This window comes from Gopherus flavomarginatus, chromosome 5 (genome assembly GCF_025201925.1).
Source record: "Gopherus flavomarginatus isolate rGopFla2 chromosome 5, rGopFla2.mat.asm, whole genome shotgun sequence".
NCBI classification, from domain to species: domain Eukaryota; kingdom Metazoa; phylum Chordata; order Testudines; family Testudinidae; genus Gopherus; species Gopherus flavomarginatus.
Genome location: NC_066621.1, coordinates 4,369,579 through 4,393,894, shown reverse-complemented (window position 1 = coordinate 4,393,894; position 24,316 = coordinate 4,369,579). Strand labels below are relative to the sequence as shown.

Below are 24,316 nucleotides of genomic sequence, written 5' to 3'. Positions count from 1 at the left end.
CCAAACCCGTCACAGACACCTAAGAGCTGGGCCTTGCAATGCTGAGGCTCAGGCCCCTTGGTGGAGGCAGCCGTTTGGACCTCTGCTGTTGTTTCCTCACCTGAGGGATTAAGGCAGCAAGTGCTGCTCCTAAAAGCCAAGGGCAACGAGGCCAAATCTTCCGTGCGGGTGACTCCGTGCCACAGGCGTTTGCTCTCACCCTGGCTTTTGCATCGTGTCTGGGGTTCCTTTCGGAAACACGAGGGGTATGCGCACTGTGGATGGGCATGCTCGGTTCATGGCACATGCACACAGCACTGAGACTGCAGAACGGGGACGCCTGCTGGGATGAATGGAGCAGGTCACACCTCTCCGAGCTGCTGTTGCAGGCTGTGGTCTTCTCCCTGGGGTGTTCTCATTGCCCTGAGATGAATGGGCCACTTCACACCTCTCCCATGCTGCAGAGGCACGTGTGTATCTGGGACAGGCATTTGGCATCTCCACTCTCCTGCCCCCAGCTGGGCCGCGCACTGCACGGCCCCACCAGCTCCCCATGGCCCCTCCAATCTTATCAAGGCATGGGGCAGCACAGAGGAGGGGGTTGAATGGTGAAGTGTGCCCAGGGTTCCCCTTTGCACACATAGATGCCCCCAGTCCCGCTCCCTCACCGCTAGCGGCACTTCCTCAATAACAAACAAGGGAAATCCCCAACCAGAAAATTAATGCGTTACCATTGCCCAGGCTGAAATGCAAACTCTGAAAGGCAAGGAATAGCTTTCTGGGCAGCAATCTTTAATAGACGTGCCAGGGACCCAGAGGCCTGGATGCATCTTTAAAAAGTCATTATAAATAACAGAGCCCTCGGTTACAGGCCCTTCCCCAACCTGCGTGGCCTACACCAGCCTCAACAAACAGCAAAGTTTCATGGATGTTTGAGGCCATTAGCTCATTTAATCTTACTTCCCGTGGAGCACAGGCCGTTACTATTTAAGTCCAAAGACTTTCATTAGACCATAGCATTTCAGCCCTGTTGTGAGCAACAGGCAGAGAACACGAGAAACTAATGAGCCGCCAATGCCTGAGGTCTCTGCACTGGCAGGGAATTGATTGGGTGAGGCCATACTCAGAGTAGTTATCAATGGTTTGCTGTCAAACTGGGAGGGTGCCTCTAGTGGGGTCCTGTAGGAGTCAGTCCTGGATCCAGTACTAGTCAATATTTTCATTAATGACTTGGATAATGGAGTGGAGAGTGTGATGATAAAATTTGCAGATGACACCAAGCTGGGAGGGGTTGCAAGCACTTTGGAGGACAGGCTCAGAATTCAGAATGACCATGCCAAATTGGAGAATTGGGCTGAAATCTAGAAGATGAAATTCAATACAGAGAAGTGCAAAAGTCTTCATTTAGGAGGGAAAAATCAAAAGCACAACTAGAAAATGGGGAACAACTGGCTCAGTGGCAGTGCTGCTGAAAAGGATGCGAAGGTTACAGTGGGTCACAAATGAGTATGAGCTGACAACGTGATACCTCTGCAAAAAAGGCCCATTCTGGGATGTATTTACAGGAATGTTGTAAGACAGACATGGAAGGTAATTGCCCTGCTCTACTCAGCACTGATAAGATCTCAGCTGGAGCACTGTGTCCAGCTCTGGGCACCGCACCTTAGGAAAGATGTGGCCAAATTGGAGAGATAAAAGGTTTAGAGAACCTGACCTAGGAGGAAAAGTTAAAAAACCCGGCATGTTACTCTTGAGAAAAGAAGACAGAGGGGGCACCTGATAAGAGTCTTCAAATATGTTAAGGGCTATTATAAGGAGGACAGTGATCGACTGTTTTTCATGTCATCTGAAGGTAGGACAAGAAGTGATGGGCTCAATCTGCAGCAAGGGAACTTAGGTTAGTTATAAGGAAAAACTTCCTAACTCTCAGGGTAGCAAAGCTCTGGAACAGGTTTACCCAGGAAGTTTGTGGAATCCCCATTACTGGAGGTTTTCAAGAGTAGGTTACACAGACACCTGTCAGGGACTGTCTTGGTCCCGCATCAGCGCAGGGGGCTGGTCTTGATGACCTCGAGGTCCCTTTTAGCCCTACAACTCTATAATTCCATGCCCAGATGTTCAACAGCTGGCAACCCACACCCCACACTGCATGGGAAATTGACAACCCCCCTATGGCCCCAGCCAATTTGACCTGGGGGGAAAATTCCTTCCTGACCTCTAATCTGTCATCCCTGAGTATGTGAGCAAGACCCACTGGCCAGCTAGCTAGAAAGAAGATTCTGTGGACCACCCTAGAACATTGGTTCACCCCGTCTGGGGTCCAGTGTTCAGCTGGGGCAGATCTGTGCTGCTTCAGGCTCATGCTGTTCTCTTCCCAAGGGACTGACTGACCCAGGATTTCTCTGGGGCAAGGTATTGTGTACAAATCCTGATACCCGTCTGGCCCAAGCTCTTAGCCAATAGCCAGGGCCTTGCAAAACTGGTCCTCTTTGGATGACACCTCGCTCAGACAAGGCAGGTCTATTCCAGGTGTGATGGTGTTTATTTACAAAGAACGCCCACAGTACCCTGTTTCCCAATACACCGCAGAAAACAATCAGCAGGCAGGTTCCCTGCAGCACAGTCCCCACCTTTGCCCCCCCAGTGAGCTCTGTGACCAAGAAGCTCTGTCTCTCTGCTTTCTCTGAGTCATGCTCCCATCTCCTTCTCTTGGCTTGCTGGCTCCAACTCACGCTGATCTCCTAAGGCTCGGGTTTGCAACCAGCTCAGCTCTGACCCACCACGTCTCCTGGCAGTCACTTCCTGTCTCGGTGGCTCCCTCTACTCCATATGGGAGCCAGTGGCACTAAGGAGGTCTGTGATTGTCACCAGATGGCAGCCGCCAGTGCCTAGCAACATCACACTCCCTACCTGCACAATTTGTGGGTCGGCCGATTGTTATATTGAGCCATAGAACATAGTTCTGCATCTAAGAACAAATAGATACATTCACACACTATTTCAAGGTGCTTGGAAAAATACACACACACTTCAGATCATTCTGAAAACTTCAACATCAGGACCAGGGGTAGGTGGAGTGGAGCTGCTTTTCACTTTCTAACAGGTATGACCCAGCTCTACACCTGTATGACCCATCGATCCCACCCTGCGTTCCTTCTCTCTACTGGTATGATCCACTTCTAGCCCCCTATAACCCATCCCTAGCTCTCTTCCCCAGTACAAGCCACTCAGCAAACAGCCAGAAAGGCCATGTCTAGAGCCAGGACAATGCAGCACCTTGCCCAGGAGGGTGCCTATGGGCTGAGCTGACTGCACCCCCTAGGCCACGGTGTGGCTGGCACGATGCCGCCGCAGGCTGCCATTGGTGGTGTAGCTGCGCCCACAGTCATGGCACTGGTAGGGCCGCTCCCCGGTGTGGCTTCGGTAGTGCAGATAGAGCTCCGAGCTGCAGGGGAAGGCGTCCCCGCAGTGGCTGCAGCGGTAGGGCCGCTCTCCGGTGTGAGTGGCCCGGTGGTGGGTGAGGTGGGAGGTCTGCCGGAAGCGGCGCCCACAGTCGGGGCAAGGGTAGGGCCGCTCTCCGGTATGGATCCGCTGGTGCGTCTTAAGCAGGAAGCTGCGGGAGAATCCTTTCCCGCAGTCAGGGCAGTGATGGGGTTTGCCCCCTGCATGGCTGCGCCGGTGATGCAGGAAGGGGGCACGGAGCCGGAAGCCCTCCCCACACTGGGGGCACCGGTAGGGGGGCTCCTCGCCCGGATCCCCGTGGGTCCTCTGGTGAGCGGTGCAGTGGGAGCGGATGGCAAAGCTCTTCCCACAGTCAGGGCATTCATAGGGTCTCTCCCCAGTGTGGGTGCGCTGGTGGGTGACCAGAGCCGAGCGTTGGCTGAACCCCCTTCTGCACTGGGCACAGCTGTAGGGGCGCTCCCCGGTGTGGGTGCGCTGGTGGGTCAGGAGGGAGGCGCTGAGGGCGAAGGCCTTGCCACAGTCGGGGCACCGGTAGGGTCTCTCGCCCGTGTGGGTGCGGCGGTGCCGGATGAGGCTGGAGTGCTGGGAGAAGCCCCGGCCACACTGGGCGCAGCTGTAGGGCCGCTCCCCGGTGTGGACGCGCCGGTGGGTGACCAGGTATGAGTACTGGCGGAAGCTCTTCCCGCAGTCAGGGCAGATGGTCAGCGCGTCGCCCATGGGGGCTCCCTGTGCGTGTCCCCCCGCCAGGCAGCTCCGCTCTGCAGGCCCTGCTCCCGGGGGGCTCCCCGCCTGCGCCCTAGGGGCTGCTGGGGGGCCAAATGCAGCCAGGCCCCTTCCCTGCACCCGGCCAAGGGAGGGAGACCCCGAGGGGCAGGAGCGAACCCCCAAGCCTGCCCCGCGGGGGAGAGGAGGGACCGGGGCTGCACCCAAGGCGCAGCGGGCTGGGTGGGGGGATCCCGCCTGGCTCAGCTGCACAGACCCCCGGGCTGCCCCGAAGCTGGGGGATGGGTCTCTCCGGTCCCAGTTTGGCTCCGACCCCTCCCTCGGCCCTGCGGCCGCTGCCTTCGGGCAGCGATCTGCTGCCTCGGCTGCTGCACCGCCCCCTCCGGGCTCCCCGCTCCCTGCCAGGCCGGGGCCGCAGCCGGTGCCGGGCGCGGCGGGGCTGGGACAGGAAGGTCCTTGCGCTATTGCAGCCCGGCCCCATGTGCTCTGGGGTGGGGAAGCCCTGGGCTTAACCCTTCCCTGCCCAGCACGCTCCCTCCTAGCCCGGTCGCCTTCCCCACAGCATGAGGGGGGTTTGAAACTCGCCCCCCCCCGCAAAATACCGGGAGATCCCTGGGGCTTTGGAGTCCCCAGCTGGCCGGTGCAATGCTACACATTGCTGCCCTTCCACTTGGCTACGGCCAGCGATGCGCGGTTTGGGTTTTTTTTTTTTGGTGCTACCCTGTTTGCTGCCTCCGCCTTTCCCCATTATCTGGTCCGGGGGTAGCCGGGTGTGCCAGGCAGGGGTGGGCTTGTCACAGTGTTGCTACCTCTCCTCTTTCCTCCTCTCCTGGGGGTGTGTGGGGAGCCCTTTGTGATAGCTAGAGGTCACACTGTGCGACCCCCTGTGAAATCTGTTTTAAATGGAGACACACGTAAAGAAAGGGATTTGTTTATTTTGCAAAAGCATCCTGCAGCGTCCAGGGCTGGGCGATTGCCTCTAAAACCCCCCAGTGAATAGAGGAAGGGATGGTGATATTTCTGTATCAGTCTCCTCCCTTTGGACATTAGAAAGTTTCTGTAGTAAACAAACATTTAATGTGCACAGAGCACTGCAACTAGCCTAAAGCATTGGGAACAGTATGTGCCCTACTTATGAATACCTTTTAACCACAAGCGATTAGGTGGAAAATCGACCATTGTTCCTGATCCATTGTCGCCTCCCTTGGCACTGCTACACACAGGGATCCAGTTTTCAAAACAAACTTTGCACTTCTCTGCTTTGGCACAAGCATATGAGGACGTGGCTCCTTGATCTTATTGCAGAGATGTTTGCTCAGGCCTTTTCCTCATTGCTAAAACCAGAGTGCCTTGTCTTCGCTGTGTGGTTAGCTCAGAAAAGCTCCTGAACATTCATTACCCCCATGGCAGGTTACTGCATGGGCCAATGGGGCCCATGCCTGGGGGCCCCCAGAAAAATCTCCCTTCCTTCCCACTGCAGCCTCAGGGCTGGAGGAGCTCTCAGTCCCCACCACAACCCCAGGGCTGGTGTGGGAGCAGAGCTTCTCCAGTCTTAGTGCCATAGTGGGGGCAGATGCCAATAAGGAGCGAGCGGGGGCAGGGCTGTGGGGAAGGGGCAGAACCAGAGGGGGGCCATGGGCAGAACGCAGGCTAGAGAAGGGGCAAAATGGGGTGGGCCTGTGGGCAGGGCCCCAGGTGTGGGGCAGGGCCATGGTTCCAGTGCCAGGGCCCCCTCCCTTGCTCCGGCCCAGGGCCCCCGGACATCTTGATCTGCCTCTGGTTACCCCAAGTTAAAAACACAAGAAAACTATAATCCCCTTTTGTAGCAGTGAGGAGGCCTTAGGGCTAGTTTCCCTCAGGGACTTAGGCACTGAATGCTCAGTATCACCCTGCCTCGCTTTTGGGCACTGAGAAATTCCCAGGGACACTCTGCGTGTCACTGATCCTGAGCGAGGTGCCTGGGCTCCCTATGCAATGCCTGGGGAAAGAGGCGCCTCAGAGCAGGATCCACAAAAGCCAGCATGCTGGCAGGGAGCTGCCTAAATCAGCCAATGGGAGATGCCGAACAGAGGGGCGTGTGCTAATCCCCATCCACTCACCCAGGTCAGTGCCTAAATCCCCACAGCAGGCAGGCACCATGCTCTGCTGGGAAATGGGAACCCCTCTCCTGAGGTCAGGGGGTCAGGGGACTTAGGTGCCTCAGCTGTTTCTTGTGAGACTGATCTAAGCATAAACAGCTAGAGGAGGAAGGATTGGTGCCCACTTTGTAACTTTTAGCCCAGGGGTGACAGCATTCAGCAGGGCTGTGGAAACCCCTGTTCAAATCCTTTCTCCCCCTCTGCCCAAGGGAGGAAATTGAACCTGGGTATTGCCACCTTTACTTCTCCACTGCTGCTGGCAGCAGTGCTGTCTTCAGGCCTAGGTGCCTGGCCAGCAGCTGCCATTCTCTAGCTGCCCAGCTCTGAAGGCAGCGCAGAAACAAGGGTGGCAATTCCACAACCCCCCACCACCTGACCATCTTTCGGGTCAGGACCCCCACGGTTACAAGACTGTGAAATTTAAGATTTCAATATCTCAAACCATGAAATTCAAGATGTTTTAAATGCTGTGACCGTGAAATTTACCAAAATGAACTGTGAATTTGGTAGGGCCCTAAAGATAAGCATTGACACCCCTCATCCTCCCAGGTTTGTGATTCACTGTGGGACATTGCAAGCCAGATGCCTAGGATAAGGCAGCAATGTGCATGCTCAAAGGCAGAAACTTAGGCATCTAAGGAACTTTTACCCTGAAAATGTAGCTGCTGAGTTTGTTTAGGTGCTAAAGGGTTTGGGAATCGCAAATGGAGCCTAAACCTTTGAAAATCTCACCCTAAGTCTCTATAAAGAGGCACAAAGAAGACTCAGGAATTATAGACCAGTCAGCCTCACTTTGATAGCTGGAAAGAGATGGGAACATGTTATTAAACAATGAGTTTCTAAGCACCTGAAGGATAATCGGGTTATAAGGAATAGCCAGCTTGGGTTTGTCAAGAACAAACCACGTAAACCAACTCATTTTCTTTATTTGACAGGGTTACTGGCCTAGTGGTTAGCAGGGAAGGAGTAGATATGATATACCTTGATTTTAGCAAGGCTTTTTAAACAGTCTCACGTGACATTCTCATGAACAAACTAAAGAAATGCGATCCAGATGAAATGTGGTTGAAGGACCATACTTAAAGAATAGTTACCAATGGCTCACTGTCAAACTGGCAGTGTGTATCTAGAAGGGTCCCCTCAGAGGTCAGTCCTGGGTCTGGTACTAGTCAATATTTTCATTAATGACTTCTTGGATAATGGAGTGGAGAGTAGGCTTATAAAATGTGTAGCTGGCACCAAGCAGGGAGGGGTTGCAAGCACTTTGGCGGACAGAATTAGAATTCAAAATGACCTTGACAAGTTGAAGAAGACCCCCAAATGTATGTATTTATTTAAATGTCACGCTTTTCAGGTGTAAAACTCATGATTTTTGAAAGATTGACACCTCCAATCTATCTCGGGATTGTATACCTATATTCAGTAAAAATTACAGTAGAAATTTGCCTCTGAGAAGGATTTCATACAAGATAGAATAGTGCCCTTAGAGCCAGATTTTTAAAAGGTATTTAGGTGACTAGTGGGATTTTCAAAAGCATCTAGATATTTTCAACCCTTAAAAATCTGGCCTGTGATGACTATTTAGGATTGAAGTTTGACACACAAGTGATGTGAAAAAGGATGATGGTGCTGCTTAGAGAGGCAAAGTAACAGCTGCAATGGGCAATCCCCGTTGGTTGAGCAAAGGAAACTGAAGAGGTTTTGACATCAAACCAGGAAATTGGTCAGCCTAAAAGTCGCATGATCCCAAAGAGTAAACTTGGGTATAAACAACAACAACCCCCCCCCAATTTAGAATTAAAATCTAATGTTGCAGGAGAAACAGGAAGTGCTATACTAGAAACACAGAAGTGTAACTGCTGAAACTACTAACAATGATTAATATTGTGAATGATTATTGCTATTAAAAGATCAATCACATAGCACAATCCAGCTGCACAGTGTTAATGCAGATCAAGGAATGTGACTATTCCCCTCTATTCGGCATTGGTGAGGCCTCATCTGGAGTACTGTGTTCAGTTTTGGGCCCCACACTACAAGAAGGATGTGGAAAAATTGGAGAGAGTCCAGCGGAGGATAACAAAAATGATTAGGGGGCTGGAGCACATGACTTATGAGGAGAGGCTGAGGGAACTAGGGTTATTTAGTCTGTAGAAGAGAAGAATGAAGGGGGATTTGATAGCTGCTTTCAACTACCTGAAAGGGGGTTCCAAAGAGGATGGAGTTAGAGTGTTTTCAGTGGTACCAGATGACAGAACAAGGAGTAATGGTCTCAAGTTGCAGTGGGGGAGGTTTAGGTTGAACATTAGGAAAAACTTTTTCACTAGGAGGGTGGTGAAGCACTGGAATGGGTTACCTAGGGAGTTGGTGGAATCTCCTTCCTTAGAGGTTTTTAAGGCCCGGCTTGACAAAGCCCTACCTGGGATGATTTAATTGGTGTTGGTCCTGCTTTGAGCAGGGGGTTGGACTAGATACCTCCTGAGGTCTCTTCCAACCCTGATAGTCTACGATTCTATGCAGGTAAACGAACTGCTAAGCGCAATCCAAACAACATTTTAAAAAGTAAATAGTTTCCAGGCCTGAAACTCCATTTCCAGTGGATTCCAAGGAAAGGCCAGTTCAGTCCAGGCAATGAGAAGAGCAGCAAACTTGTCTTATGTACCACCTAAAGGCTCCAACCCCACTGTGCTAAGCCTTGTGCAGAAACAGTGAGAGACCATCCCCAACAGGACGAGCTTATGGTCTACACAGAGGGAGGGGAAACTGACTTTGGCAAGGTCACACAGTGTGTCAATGGCAGAGCCAGGAATACAATCCAGGAGTCCCAAGTCTACATCCATGGCCTGCACAATCTCAGGGGTGTGTGTGGGGGTGTGTGGGTGGGGGGGAGGAATGATGACTCTCCAGATGCTACCGTAATACACCTAGTAACAAGTCATAGGGATGTGATCTCTGTTGCCATGACGATGCATTCATGAATGAATAGGAAATTAAGCCTTAAGCTTACGTCTCATCATGCACACATGGAGGAGCAGCTAGGAGCCAGGACTCTGGGCTAGAGCAGGGGGGCTGGCAGTCAGCTGTGCATGTGTCAGAACCCCACCAGCTCCTGATCCCCAAGGGGCAACGGCGCCTCACCCAGCTAGATCAGAGTCTGGTAATTCTCCTGCATGACGTCCCTGTAGAGTTCCCTCTGCCCTGCGTCCAGGAGCCCCCACTCCTCCCGGGAGAAACGCAGCACCTGGAACCCCAAGGGACCCTGCAATGTTGCCCCAGTCCCCAGCAGGGACTAAGTACAGTGGGAATGGAGGGGGCTGGGGTCCTGTCACATAGATGCCAACTTTCCCCCTGTGCCAGTGGCTGCTCATGCCCCTCTGCCCCGGCCCCACCCTCACCCTTTCCCTACTCCCATTCCAACCCCTTCCCCAAAGTCCCTGCCCCAACTTCGCCCCCTCCCTGCCCCTATTGGACCCCTTCCTCAAATCCCCACCCCGGCCCCGCTACATTTCCCCTCCTCCCCCCAGCTGCACGAATCAGCTGTTTCACAGCGCAAGCACTGGGAGGGAAGGAGGAGAAGCAGGATGCGGCAGTGCGCCAGGGGAGGAGGCGGAGGCAGAGATGAAGGTGAACTTACAGTCTGTTCAATAGATACACAGCATCCAGGGCTGGGGCTGGGGCAAGGAATTGGGGTGTGGGCTTACCTCGGGTGGCTCCCGATCAGCGGCGCAGTGGGGGTGCTAAGGCAGGCTTCCTGCCTGTCCTGGCATCGCGAACCATGCTGCACCCTGGAAGCAGCCAGCAGCAAGTCCGGCTCCTAGGTGGAGGCGTGCAAGGGGCTCCACGCGGCTCTCACCCACAAACACCACCCCGCACAGCTCCCATTGGCCAGGATCCAGCCAATGGGAATAAAGAGCCAGTGCTCGGGGTGGGGGCAGCGCGCGGAGCCCTGTGGCCCCCCTGCCTAGGAGCTGGACCTGCTGCTGGCCGCTTCTGGGGCGCAGTGCGGTGTTGGAACAGGTAGGGACCTTAGCCAGGCAGCACCGCCAACGGGACTTTTAATGGCCCAGGTTGCCGGTGCTGACCAGAGCCGCTGCAACCCAGTGCCTGACATTCCGCGACCCAGTACCAGGTTGAGACCCGCAGTTTGAAAACCACTGATCTAGTCTGACCTCCTGTATGGCACAGGCCAGAGAACTCCCTCAAAATAATTCCTAGAGCAGAGCTCATAGGAAAGCCTCCACTCCTGATTTAAAAATTGCCAGGGATGGAGAATCCACCATGACCCATGGTAAACTGTTCCATTGGTTAACTGCTCTGTTAAAAATGTATGCCTTATTACCAACGGACTGGGTGATCCAACCCTCATTACAATTAATAGAGGGGGCATCTGAACCCCGTGGTTCTCTCTGAACCTCCTCCCCCCAAAACACGGATCAAAAAGGTACTAGCAGTCTGGCTGGAAATCAAGGAATTCAATCCAAGCGGTTATTGAAATAAATGAGGCCCCTAAAAATGTTGAACTCACCTTAGCTGTACCTCTGTGCAGGAGGGAACATGTAAGGAAGGAACCACATGTGTGGGCTTTAAGGGGTGTTTTAGGGGATGAATCTTGGCTAATACACACCCCAGGGCTGGGACATGTATGGGGGGGTGCGCGTGGCGTTCTATGCTGTATGGGTTCTCCGGTGTGTAATAAGGTGGGAGCTCCGAACAAATTTCTTCCCGCACTGGGGGCATTTGAAGGGTCTCTCCCCGGTGTGGATCCGCAGGTGGCTGGCCAGAGTGGATCCTTGAGTGAAGCACTTCTCACAGATGGGACATTTGTACGGTTTCTCCCCTGTATGAACCGTCCGGTGCCGGATCAGCTGGGAGCTCCGGACAAAACCCCTCCCACAGGGGCACCTGTAGGGCCGCTCCCCTGTGTGGGTGCGCTGGTGCTGCAGGAGGTGGCAGCTCTGAGCAAAGCCCTTCCCGCAGTCGGAGCATTTATAGGGCCGCTCCCCCGTGTGGCTGCGCTGGTGCCGGTGCAGGTTGGGGATCTCGCTGAAGCCCTTCCCGCAGTCAGGGCATTTATAGGGTCTCTCTCCCGTGTGGGTCCGGCAGTGCAGGGTGAGCTGGGAGTGCCGCAGGAAGCTCTTCCCGCAGTCGGGGCATTGGTAGGGGCGCTCCCCCGTGTGGGTGCGCTGGTGGCGGATCAGGAGGGAGCTCAGGCTGAAACTCTTCCCGCACACACTGCAGCTGTAAGGGCGCTCCCTGGTGTGGGTGCGCTGGTGCTGGATCAGGGTCGAGTTCTCGCCGAAGCCCTTCCCACAGTCAGGGCACTGGTAGGGGCGCTCCCTGGTGTGGGATCTCTGGTGTTGGAGGAGCTGGGAGCTCCAAGGAAAGCTTTTTCCACACTTGGGGCTTGTATTCGCTCTCTCCCCTGCCTGGGTTCCCCAAGACACCGTGTCATATTCAGCTTCAACACCAGCTCTGGATTGACTCAGTTTCCCTGTTGGGGAGGCTCTCCATTGCTGTTCTGCCCCATCGGTGTCTCCCCGCTCGGGGCTCTGGGACACCCTGGGCAGCTCCGCTCCTGCAGGCTCTTCCCGCTGGGGTATCTCCTCAAAGTTCCCACTTGTCATCCCGGCACCTACTGGGAGAGAGAAAGAATCCAGCTGGGGCTCGCTCCCTGTGCTGGGGTGAGAAGGAGCAGCAAAGGGGTTTCTCGCTGAGTAGAAAACCTGATGGGCAGGAAGCGAATCCCCCAAAGCCTTTCCCAGAGGGGAGAGGAGGGGCCAGGGCTGCCCCAACATCCCAGCTTAGCCCTCAGAGAAAGGCTGGGGGAGGGGAGGGCTCCTGCCAGAGGTGGGATCTGGGAGTAACAGCTGCCCTGAGGACAGGGACTTGCTGGGGACGATACCGAGATGAGACAGAACTGGGTGGCTCCCTGCAGCTTTGCTGGGATCCAAACTTTCCCCTTGACTCCTGGATGGTCTCTGATTGACTCCTTGCTCGTCCTTCACCTGTCTGGGCGCCTCTCGGGGTCTCCCTTTCCTCAGAGCCCTGGAGATCTGGGACCCTCGGCTCTTCCCTTCGCTTCATGTGGGGGATCGTGGCTGCTCAGGGGAAGGAAACAGGTGAGATAGGGCTCGGTGAAATTCTTGCCCCCAGGTCTCGGTACGGAGAACAGCTCATTGATTTTAACCCCAGCCCTGCTCTCTGCTGGGGCGCAGGGTCCCTGTGCTGCTGGGGCTGCAGGGCTGATCCCCCAGAAATCTAAGCGGGGAAGAGCCCTGAGCCAAAGCTGCCCTGGGGCCATCAAAGCCCATCCAGCTCCTGATCCCCGAGGGGCAGCGGCGCCTCACCCAGAGAAATCAGAGTCTGGTAATTCTCCTGCATGACGTCCCTGTAGAGCTGCCTCTGCCCTTCGTCCAGGAGCCCCCACTCCTCCCGGGAGCCCCCGCCTCGAGCCCCACTCGCGCCTGGAACCAGAAGGGAAGCGGGCCCCGCTCAGCGCCTGCCTCTGTGGCCACATTCCCACCACTAGGGCTGGGGCAGGAACTGCTTTAGGATCGGACTAGGATGGTGGTGGGGTCTTGTGCTGCTTTTAGCGCGGCCCCCTTTGCAAAGGTCTCTGGGAAATGGAGTCTCCCTTTGCAGTGCACCAGAGTTGGCTGTTTGTTTGGGGCGTGCTGGAGATTTCAGACCTACCCCCTCTTGAATATTCATGAAGGGGCGGGGAGCTGTTACCTTTGTTCAAGACAGTCTGCTTTGCTGAAAGATCTGCTCTGGCTCAAGGAGGAATTAATTCTGGGCCGGTCTCTGACCTGTGTTATACAGGAGGTCAGACTAGATGATCCCAGTGGTCCTTTGTGGCTTTAAGATCTACAAATCTCTCCACTAGCCTGGTGGGTGCAAGGAGGCCCAGGGGGCAGGGTTGGGCACCGAGAATGATCAGCAGCCAGGACAGACTGTCATATGGAGTGAGACTGGAAAGCCAGGGGCTGGTTAGCCTAGAGAGGGGAGGAATGAGAGGGGACCCGAAAGACGAGCGAGGTAGAGACAGTAGCTTAGGATCTCCTGTGCCACAAGACCATCAGGGCACGGTCAATGGACTTGAAAGGCAACACATTTCAGAGGAAGAACTTTACGACAGCAGTCCTAGCCAAGAGACAGGCCTCCCCAAGGCAGACACAAGGTGGGAGAGGGAAAGAGGCACAAAGAAGGGAATGACTCCCTCAAGGTCCAGGAATACCCAGTCCCATGCTAGTACCTTCTCCACCACAAGATTGCACACATCTGTTTCTCCAGCAGGCCCTACTCACTGCACACATCAGGGGCTCCTTTCCTGCCATTCCCTCACTGAAGATCCCTATGTGCCACCCTCCCAACCCCTCTATTTCAGGGACTCCCTCCTTCTCCTTCATGCCAGGGGCTCTGTGTGTCCCCCATTCCCTCCCATGCCAGCAGTTCCCACACATTTCCAGTAGCATGTGCTGCAGCAGGACAGGCCTGGCTCTTTACAATAGTTGAGTTCAGGTGTTATTCCAGCAACCTCTCACCACTTTCTGGAGGAACCCAAGCGAGAGAACAGAATTGGTAACCGTTAAAAATTGATATCTCTGCCAAACTGGAGCAGACTTTCCAGGACAAAGAAAAGGCAGTTCTCTAGCCCAAGGGCTTTCCCTCTGCCGAATTTCAGAACTCTGCTACAAACGAGAGAGATGTCAGAGCTTCTCAAAGAAAGGCTGCAGAAGCATTTAATAAATCAAAACATGGACATTTTTGTTATTTTACTGTTTCCAGCCTGGTTACACCCAGAGGGACCAATCAAGTGTGGGTCCCATTGTGCTAGGCATTCTACGTATTGAAGAGACAGGCCCTGTTCCAAAGAGCTTTTTTTATATATACATATATAAATATAAATAAATAAATAAAAGGGCCTGTCTCTTCAATACGTACAATATGTATATATACACACACACCTCTACCCCGATATAACGCTGTACTCGGGAGCGAAAAAATCTTACCGCGTTATAGGTGAAACTTGCTTTGCTCCACCAGCGTACTCAGACCTGCCCCCCCAGAGTGCTGCTTTACCGCGTTATGTCCAAATTTGTGTTATACTGGGTCACATTATATTGGGGTAGAGGTGTATATAAAACTAGGTTTGGCAGAATTTTTAAAAATAATTTCAACAGATAATATCAATGTTTATTTTTAAGCATTTATTTTTATCTCTTTGAATTTTCACAGTTGCCGGAAATTAAGTGGGGAGGGACAGATAATTATTTAACGATAGCAGATGTTGAGATTCAAAAAATGTAAGTTTTATAAACCATTAAAACCAAACTGTCAGCATCACATGTCAAAATATACAAAGTCAATATCCTGACATCACCAAATCCTACCTGTTTTTAGGATTCATTCACCAGTCCATTTGTAATAGGCTTATTTCCAGTCACTGCATTTTAACTCCAAGAAGTTCTAAAGCAGCATTTTCCTTATTCTGCCTATCTGTAAATGTTGATTATCACTGGAAATATTTGGACATTGGTTTGTGTGTGGAGGCTGAAATTGACATTTACCGACTTAAAAATCTATTCCTTCCAAGGCTTTATGTAGATTCATAGATCCTAAAGCCATTGTGGTCATCTAGTCTGACCTCCTGTTTCGCACAGTCCAGAGAGCTTCTCCAAAATAATTCCTAGAGCAGAACTTTCAGAAAAACATCCCATCTTGATTTACAAATTGTCAGTGATGGAGAATCCACCACAACCCCTGGCCAGTTCTCCAATGGTTAATTACTCTCACCATTAAGAAATGATGCCTTATTTCCAGTCTGAATTTGTCTGGCTTCAACTTCCAGCCACTGGCTAGTGTTAGATCTTTCTCTGCTAGACTGAAGAGCCCATTATTAAATATTTTTCCCTATGGAGTTACTTATAGACTGTGATCAAGTTACCTCAGAATCTTCTCTCTGTTCAGATAAATAGATTAAGCTCCTTGAGTCTGCCACCATATGGCTTTCCAATCCTTTAATCATTCTTGTGGCTCTTCTCTGACCACTCTCCAATTTATCAACATCCTTCTTGAATTGTAGGTATCAGAACTGGACTCGGGATTCCAGCAGTGGTTGCAAAAGTGCCAAATACAAAGATAAAATAACTTCTCCACTCCCACTTGAGATTCCCCTGTTTATGCATCCCAGGATTGCATTAGATCTTTTGGCTACAGTATCACAGGGACAGCTCATGTTCAGCTGATTATCTACCATAATTTCCAAATCTTTTTCAGAGTCCCTGCTTCCCAGGACAGTGCCCCATCCTGTAAGTCTGGCTGACACTTTTTGTTCCCAGATGCAGGGCTGGCACTTCCATTTAGGTGACCTAGGCGGTCGCCTAGGGTGCCAGGATTTGGGGGGGTGGCATTTTGCCACCCTCGGCGGCAATTCAGCGGTGGGGGGTCCTGCCGCACTCTGGGTCTTCGGCGGCAATTCTGCAGCGGGTCCTTCACTCACTCCGGGACCCGCCGCTGAAGTGCCCCGAAGACTGGGAGCGTGGAACGACCCCACCCCCCCGCCGCAGAATTGCCGCTGACCGGGAGCGCGGAAGGACTCGACCCTGGCGCCGCTCCTGCCCAGATGTATACATTTACATTTAGCCGTATTAAAACACAGGGTGTAACACAGGATGAACAAGGCACTAGCAGGGTTTGGAAATAAAAGGCTACATGGGAGCCAAGTGATCAAATAAATAAACCCCCCAAAATGTTTAATGCCAACATTCAAAATCTTCCTAACCACATCCCTGAGCAGGAGTAAAGGAACGTGCGTGGATTCTCTGATGGGCAATGAGGTTTGAGCTCCGGCTGAAGCTCTTCCCACATTCAGGGCAGTTATAGGGGCGCTCTCCCGTGTGGGTGCGCTGGTGTTTATTAAGATCAGAGCTGCCGACAAAGCTTTTCCCGCAGTCGGGGCATTTATAGGGTCTCTCTCCTGTATGGGTTCTCTGATGGGTGATAAGGTACGAGCTCCGACCAAAGCTCTTCCCACATTCAGGGCAGGTATAGGGTCGTTCCCCGGTGTGGATCCTCTGGTGCTTAATAAGAGCGGAGCTGTCGACGAAGCCGCTCCCGCAATTGGGGCATTTATAGGGTCTCTCTCCCGTGTGGGTTCTCAGGTGCCTATCGAGCCTGGAGCTCAGGCTAAACTTCTTCCCACACTCACTGCAGACGTAGGGTTTATCCTCTGTGTGGACTATCCGGTGCCGGATGAGGTGAGAGCTCAGGGAGAAGCTTCTTCCGCAGATGGAGCATTTATAGGGTCGCTCTCCTGTGTGGGTGACTTGGTGTCTAATAAGGTGCGAGCTCACACGGAAGCATTTTCCACACTGGGGACACTTATAGGGTCTCTCTACTTTATGGATCCCTTGGGGTGGGCTCAGAGAGTGGCTTTCTCCATAGTCAGGGCGTCGGTACGGTCGCTCCCCTGTGTGGATTCTCTGGTGCTGCTTCAGGTTCGACTTCTGGTTGAAGCTCTTCCCACAGTCAGGGCATTTGTAAGGCCGCTCTCCAGTATGCACCATCTGATGCTGGAGCAGGCGGGAGCTCAGAGAGAAGCTCTTCCCACAGTCAGTGCATTTATAGGGTCGCTCCCCCGTGTGGATCCTCTGATGCTGCATGTTATTGGACCTCTGACTAAAACTCTTCCCGCACACAGAGCATGTGTAGGGTTTTTCTCCCGTGTGGGATCTCTCGTGGCGGATGAGCATAGAGCTCTGGGTGAAGCTTTTCCCGCATTCAGGGCATTTATAGGGTCTCTCTGCTGTGCAGATGCTTTGCAAGCCAAGGAGCTTCCTCGAACATTCTTCATCAGTGGGTTCTCCCTCTGTCTCTCCCTGCTGCTGTCCTCCCCTTCCCTGGTTTTGTCCAGCACCTCCCTGCTCAGGGCTCTGGGGCATCCCTTGCAGTTCCGCCCCAGCAGGCTCTTCTTGCTGGGGATTCCTATTCTTGGTCCTGGAACCTGCTGGGAGAGAGAGAGAATCCAGCCGGGGCTCGTTCCCTGCTGGGGAGAGAAGGGGCAGCAAAGGGATTTGTCACAGAGCAGAAAACCTGATGGGCAGGAAGTGAAACCCCCAAACCCTTCCCTCACCCTCGCTGGGAATATCCTGGCTATGTCCAGTGAATTGTCGGAGTTGTTATAGGCCTGGGCATCAGTGGAAGGCATCAACCCTGCCCAGAAGCATAATTTATACCATCCTCCACCAGGGCTGGTGCAAGGATATTTCGCACCCTAGGCGAAATTTCCACCTTGTGCCTTCCACCCCCCAGTGCCCCCACCCTGAGGCACTCCCCCTCGCATGACACCGTCCTCCACCCTGAGGCACCCCTCCCCCCACTCCAGCTCACCCCTGCTCCATGCATGAGCACCCCAAACACGCTGTAGCCGCTTCACTTCTCCCGCCTCCCAGGCTTGCGGTGCCTAAGCTGATTGGTGCCACAAGCGTGGGAGGTGGGAGAAGTGAAGCGGCCACAGCGTGCTTGGGGAGGAGACGGGGCAGGGTAAGTTGGAGCAGGGAGTTCCCCTGCGTGCCCCCCCACTTACTTGCTGCAGGTGGCCCTCCCCATGCTCTCCTGCCCCAGCTCCCTCTGCCTAAATGCTGGCGGCGACCGGGGTGGCTGAAGATCCGGCCGCCACAGTCGCTGCTGAAGAAAATGGCACCCCCCCAAATGCCAGTGCCCTAGGCGACCGCCTAGGTCGCCTAAATGGTTGCACCGGCCCTGTCCTCCACTCTCCTGCTGCCCCCTCACTGCCTATATAGGATGTTGTGGCTGCAGGCTCAGAAATCTGGAGGGTTTATGCAAATGAGCCAATCCTCTAATTTCCATACAATTATGCAAACAAGACAATGAATATAAAATCCCCTCTAAAATAATAATTTTAAAAAGGGATTCTCCCCTCTCTCTGTAGTCCCCTCTCAAGGTTTCCCTGACTTCACTCCCTTTGGCTCCCCACCTTGCACAACGTAATACCTAGCCAGAGGGACATGGCCGAGAATGTAAGTCTCTGTGCACTCTTGTAACCACAGAGATGGGGTCTAGAGAGCATGTCTCTCCAGCCCGCCTGTAACCACAGAGATGGGCCTAGAATAGGGTGACCAGATGCGATGAAGAAAATATGGGACACATGGCGGGGGGGGTCCACCAGCGGAGTAAAAAACCCCACTGCTGCTGGCGGAGCGAAATATCGGGACAAACTGCGTCCCAACCAAAGATCGGTCAGGACGCAGGACAACCACCCAAATATCGGGACGGTCGTCTCTTTGGCCCACCTGTAACCACAGAGCCAGGGCTTAGAGCGCATATTCCCAACCCTAACCCCAGGAAATAGCGATGGGACTCAGAGCACAAATCTCCCTGCCCTGCCAGTAACCATAGAGACCCAGCTTAGAGTGTGCATCTTCCAGGCTCAACCATAACCATAGAGACTCTATCTAGAGCATGCACTTCCCTGGCTCCCCCGTATCCAAAGAGATGGGGCCTAGAATGTGCATCTCCCCAGTTCTGCTGTAACCATAGAGACGGGGCCTAGAGTAGGGTGACCAGATACCCGATTTTATAGGGACAGTCCCGATATTCAGGGCTTTTTCTTATATGGGCACCTATTACCCCCCACCCCCGTTCCAATTTTTCACACTTGCTATCTGGTCACCCTAGCCTAGAGTGCGCATCTTCCCAATTCTGCAGTACCCATAGAGACGGGGCCTAGAGTGTGCATCTCCCCAATTCCTCTATACTCATAGAGATGGGGCCTAGAGTGCCAGGGTGACTGGCCCCCTTAAGGGGAAATGGACCCAGCTCCACCTGTGCCATAATTAATGGCAGCCCAGCCTGAGGCACTGGGAATAATAGGGTTGGGTCTTAGTATGGTGAACACCTGGGCCTCATAATAGAAAGGCTTAAGAGAACACAGTGAGGGGCTTGATGTAGAGCAGAGGTGAAATGAGCCGAGCCGAGCCGAGCCAAGCCAAGCCAAGCCATGCCATGCCATGCCAGTTCAATTCCATTCCTGTGGTGGGGCCTTAGAACGACGGGCCAGGCTCCAGGGATGCCGTCCCGTGGCCAGCATTCCACAAGAGAAACAGGGAACTGACGAGGAGTCCTGGGTCGATGAGAGGCCCAAGCATGAAGAGGGATGAGAAATGCTTTGGGAGTGTTTAATTTTGTTCATAGTTTTGAGTTCTATGGAGGGGACCCAGGGAGAAGCCCCAGGATCTGCTATGCTGTGAAAGTAGAGTGTGATTTTGCTAGGTTCTGTTTAATTTGGAAGGGCTTTGGGGTGTATTAACAGGAGTGTTGTGTGTAAGACACAGGAGGTAACTGTCCTGCTCTACTCAGCACTGGGGGACACCCCAGCTGGAGAACTGTGGTGCAGTCTGGACACCACATTTTAGGAAAGATGATGTCCTTTGGACTCTGAAGAGAGTCCAGAGAAGAGCAGCAAAACAATAAAAGGTTCAGAAAACCTGACCTATGAGGACAAGTTTTAAAAAAACTGGACTTGTTCAGTCTTGAGGAAAGAAGACTGAGAGGGAGACGTGATAACAGTCTTAAAATATATCAAGTGCTGTTATAAAGAGGATAGTGATCAACTGAAGGTAGGACAAGATGCAACGGGCTTAATCTGCAGCAAGGGAGCTTTAGGTTAGATATAAGGGAAAACTTTCTAACTCTATGGATGCAACATGTTGTGGAGTCCCCATCATTGGAGCTTTTTAAGAACAGGCTGGACAAACCCCTGTCAGGGATGGTCTAGGTTTACTTGGTCCCACCTCAGCGCAGGAGGATGGGCTTCCATTGTTATGATTTTGCTGTGGGACCAGGGGGAGGTGGGTGAAGGGACTGTGAAGAGGCCAGCGTGGGGCCTGACAAGTTACAGCTGGACTTCGATATCCCGGAAGAGCACTGAACTTGAAGTGTGATCTGGCTTGAGTCACCCAGGACAACATTGTGGCAAAGCGAGATCAGCGGACAAAAGGGGGTGCCGAAGCTAGATGAATCCCTGTTGTGTCCTGACCCCAGAGGGTGCTTCGGTAGTGAGTGCATCCCCATCACACTCCCTGTAGCCACAGAGATGGGGTCTAGCAGCCACCTCTCCCATCCTTCCCTGCACATGCACCCCCAGCCTGTCCCTTGCCCCTCTCACCATGCACACCCATCCTCTCACCCCGCCACCTGCACTCACTTCCTCTCCTCCCTGTGTGGATGGAAAGAGAACCGGGGTGGGGTGGGGTGTGTGTGTGAGAGAGGGGGCAATGTTCAGGGAGATTAGGGTGACCAGATGTCCCAATTTTATAGGGACAGTTCTATTTTGGGGTCTTTTTCTTATATATGCTCCTATTACTCCCCCACTTCCGTCCCGATTTTTCACACTTGCTGTCTCATCACCCTAAGAGAGATGCTGCTGCTCAGGGAGGACAGGGGATTGTGGAGGATTTAGGGTTCGCTTGGAGACAGGGGGGTTCTAGCTGTTGCTGGTGGGGAGGAGCTCAGCACTTGGGGGTGCGGGAGGGGCAGCTGGCCTCACCGCCTCTATCCTATGGGGTGGTGGGGTTCCAGGGGCGATTCCCTCAGGAACCCAAGGGGATGGGGAGGAATCTTGAACCGAAGCCTCCCCCTGGGGCACTTCCAAGCCCCCCGAGCCGCGAGGGGCAGCCGCTGCTCACCCAGCGAGATCAAGGGCTTGTCATTCTCCTGCATGACGTCCCTGCAGAGCGGCCACGGCGTCTCCTCCAGAAGCCCCCCCAGGAGGAACCACCAGGGAGCCGCCCGCTGCTCCCGCCCCAGTCCCCGGGGCTGCTGGGGCAGGAACTAAGGGGGTGGGAACGGGCTGGGGCTGGGAGCCGGTCCCATGTTTAGTGCAGTCCCCATTGCGGGGGACCCTGGGAAATGGAGTCTCCCTGTGCAATGCACTATGGGCAGCGTTGGCCATTAACTGGGGCGTGCGGGAGATTTCAGAGCCACCTTCTCCTGCATATTCATGATCAGGGTGGGGAGCTGTGTCCTTCGCTGTAGGGGCTGGGCGGGCAGGGGATGGGAATGATCAGCAGCAGGCAGCCTGTCGTGTGATTGGAAAGGTAGGGAGGGGACTGGTTAGCGTGTAGGGCACTGATCTCCAACCTTTTTATGCCCAAGATCACTTACTGAATTTAAGGGCAACCCAGGATCTATTCTCACTCCTTCCCCAACGCCTCACCCCACTCACTCCATTCTCCCCCACTCACTCTCCCCAACCCTCGCTCACTTTCACCCAGCTGGGGCAGGGGGTTAATGGTGTGGGAGGGGTTGTGGGCTCTGGGCTGGGGCTGAGGGGTTCACAGTGTGAGAGGAGGCTTTGGGCTGAGCCTGGGGCCAGGGGTTGGGGTGCAGGAGGGGGTGAGGGTGCAAGCTTGAGGAGGGAGTTTGGGTGCAGCAGGGGGCTCTGGTCTGGGGCAGATTATTGGGGTACAGGAAGGGGTACAGCATGTTGGCTCTGGGAGGGGGGTCAGGGCTGGGGCAGAGTGTTGGGTGCATGAGGAGGTGGGTGTGCTCGCTCTGGGAGGGGGGTCAGGACTGGAGTTGGGTTGCAGGAGGAGTTATAGGGTGCTGGCTCCAGGAGGGGGCTCAGGGCTGGTTTGGGGGTGCTGGCTCTGGGAGGGCGCTCAGGTCTGGGGCTTGGGGTGCAGGAGGGGGTTTGGGGTGCTGGCTCCAGGAAGGGCTCAGGGCTGGGGGTTGGGGTGCAGCCTCCCACTGGGCAGCATTTACCTCCGGCAGCTCCCATTTGGTGATGCAGTGTGGTTGTCGCTAAGGCAGGCTCCCTGCCTACCCTGGCCCCATGCCACTCCCCCACTCCTGAGAGGGGCCAACATGCCCCTGCAGTCCCTGTGGGTTGGGGAATGAGGGTGAAGGAGCTGGGGGCTCCTATCTCCTCTATCTTTCCAGTCAAGGGTAGGGGCCCAGGCAGGGACAGATGCATCCTAGAGGTGAATGCCTGGCTGCGAAGATGGTGTCGCCAGGAGGGCTTCAGCTTCCTTGACCACAGATGCTGTTCCAGGAAGAAGGGCTGCTAAGCAGAGATGAGGTTCACCTATTGAGGAAGGGGAAGAGCATATTTGGCTAGAGACTGGCTAACCAAATGAGGAGGGTTTTAAACTAGGTTTGAAGGTGTCAGGTGACCAAAGCCCACAGGTAAATCAAAAACATGGAGACCTGGGAGAAGGTTTGGGATTTGGGGGGAGCATGGGCTCTTATAGGAGGGATAAGGGAGAGACAAGACAGAACTGGGGTGGGGGAAATCAAATCAGTATCTTAGATGTCTGTATATGAATGCAAGAAGTATGGGGAATAAGCAGGAAGAACTCAAAATGCTAGTAAATAAACACAACTATGACATAGTTCGCATCACAGAGACTTGGTGGGATAATACACGAGTGGAATATTGGTCTGGAAGGGTACAGCTTGCTCAGGAAGGACAGGCGGGGAAAAATGGGAGGAGGTGTTGCCTTATGTATTAAAAATGTATACGCTTGGACTGCAGTTGAGATAGAAATAAGAGACAGACGATGAAATTCTCTGGGTAAGGATAAAAGGAGTAAAAAAAAAAACGGGTGAAGTCATGGTAGGGGTCTACTACAGACCACCTAACCAGGAAGAAGAGGTGAATGAGGCTTTTTTTAAACAGCTAACAAAATCATCCAGAGCACAGGACTTGATGGTGATGCGGGACTTCAACTATCCAGATATCTTTTGAGAAAATAACACAGCAGGGCACAGAGTATCCAATAAGTTCTTGGAATGTATCGGAAGCAATTTTTTATTTCAGAACATGGAGACAGCTACCAGGGGAGAGGCTGTTCAAGATTTGATTTTGACAAATAGAGAGGAACTGGTTGAGAATTTGAAAGTGGAAAGCAGCTTGGGTGAAAGTGATCATGAAATGGTAGAGTTCATGATTCTAAGGAATGGTAGGAGGGAGAACAGCACAATAAAGACAATGGATTTCAAGAAGGCACCCTTTAGAAAAACCAGGGAGTTGGTAGGTAAGATCCCATTGGAAGCAAGTCTAAGGGAAAAAACAATAGAAGATGGTTGGCAGTTTTTCAAAGAGACATTATTAAGGGCATGAGAACACAAGAATGGCCATACTGGGTCAGATCAAAGGTCTATCTAGCCCAGTATCCTGTCTGCCAACAGTGGCCAATGCCAGGTGCCCCCGAGGGAGTGAACCTAACAGGTAATGATCAAGTGATCTGTCTCCCAAGATCCATATCCACCCTCTGACAAACAGAGTCTAGGACACCATTCCTTACCCATCCTCGCTAATAGCACAATGGGCACAAGAGCAAACTATCCCACTGCATAGGAAAGATGGGAAGTATGGCAAGAGACCACCCTGGCTTAACCAAGAGATCTTCAATGATCTAAAAATCAAGAGTCCTACAGAAAGTGGAAACTTGGTCAAATTACAAAGAATGAAGATAAACAAATAACACACGTATGTAGGGACAAAATTAGAAAAGCCAAGGCACAAAAGGAGATCAAACTAGCAAGGGACATAAAAGGTAACAAGAAAACATTCCACAAATATGTTAGAACCAAGAGGAAGACCAAGGACAGGGTAGGCCCGTTACTCAATGAGGGGGAGAAATATTAACAGAAAATGTGGAAATGCCAGAGGTGCTTAATGACTTCTTTGTTTTGGTTTTCACGAAAGAGATTGGTGGCGATTGGATGTCTAACATAGTGAATGCCAGTGAAAATGAGGTAGGATCAGAAGAGGCTAAAATAGGGAAGGAACAAGTTAAAAATTACTCGGACAAATTAAGTGGCTTCAAGTCACCAGGGCCTGATGAAAAACACCTGAGAATACTCAAGGAGCTCACTGAGGAGATATCTGAGCCATTAGCAATTATCTTTGAATAGGCAAGGAAGACAGGAGAGATTCCAGAAGACTGGAAAAGGGCAAATATAGTGCCCATCTTTAAAAAGGGAAA

The 24,316-nt window shown here is 52.9% G+C and overlaps 1 protein-coding gene across 1 annotated transcript; it reads right to left on the bottom strand.

Moving 5' to 3' along the window:
* Positions 1-2,498: 2,498 nt before the first annotated feature.
* LOC127052912 (zinc finger protein 850-like) lies at positions 2,499-21,147 on the bottom strand. The gene is made up of 4 exons (XM_050957059.1): positions 21,011-21,147; positions 16,153-17,349; positions 11,015-11,595; positions 2,499-4,119 (listed from the first exon to the last, which is right to left on the bottom strand). Exons 1-4 carry the CDS (start codon positions 21,042-21,044, stop codon positions 3,298-3,300), a joined length of 2,634 nt encoding a protein of 877 aa, XP_050813016.1. The 5' UTR covers positions 21,045-21,147; the 3' UTR covers positions 2,499-3,297.
* Between the last annotated feature and the right edge of the window lie 3,169 nt (positions 21,148-24,316).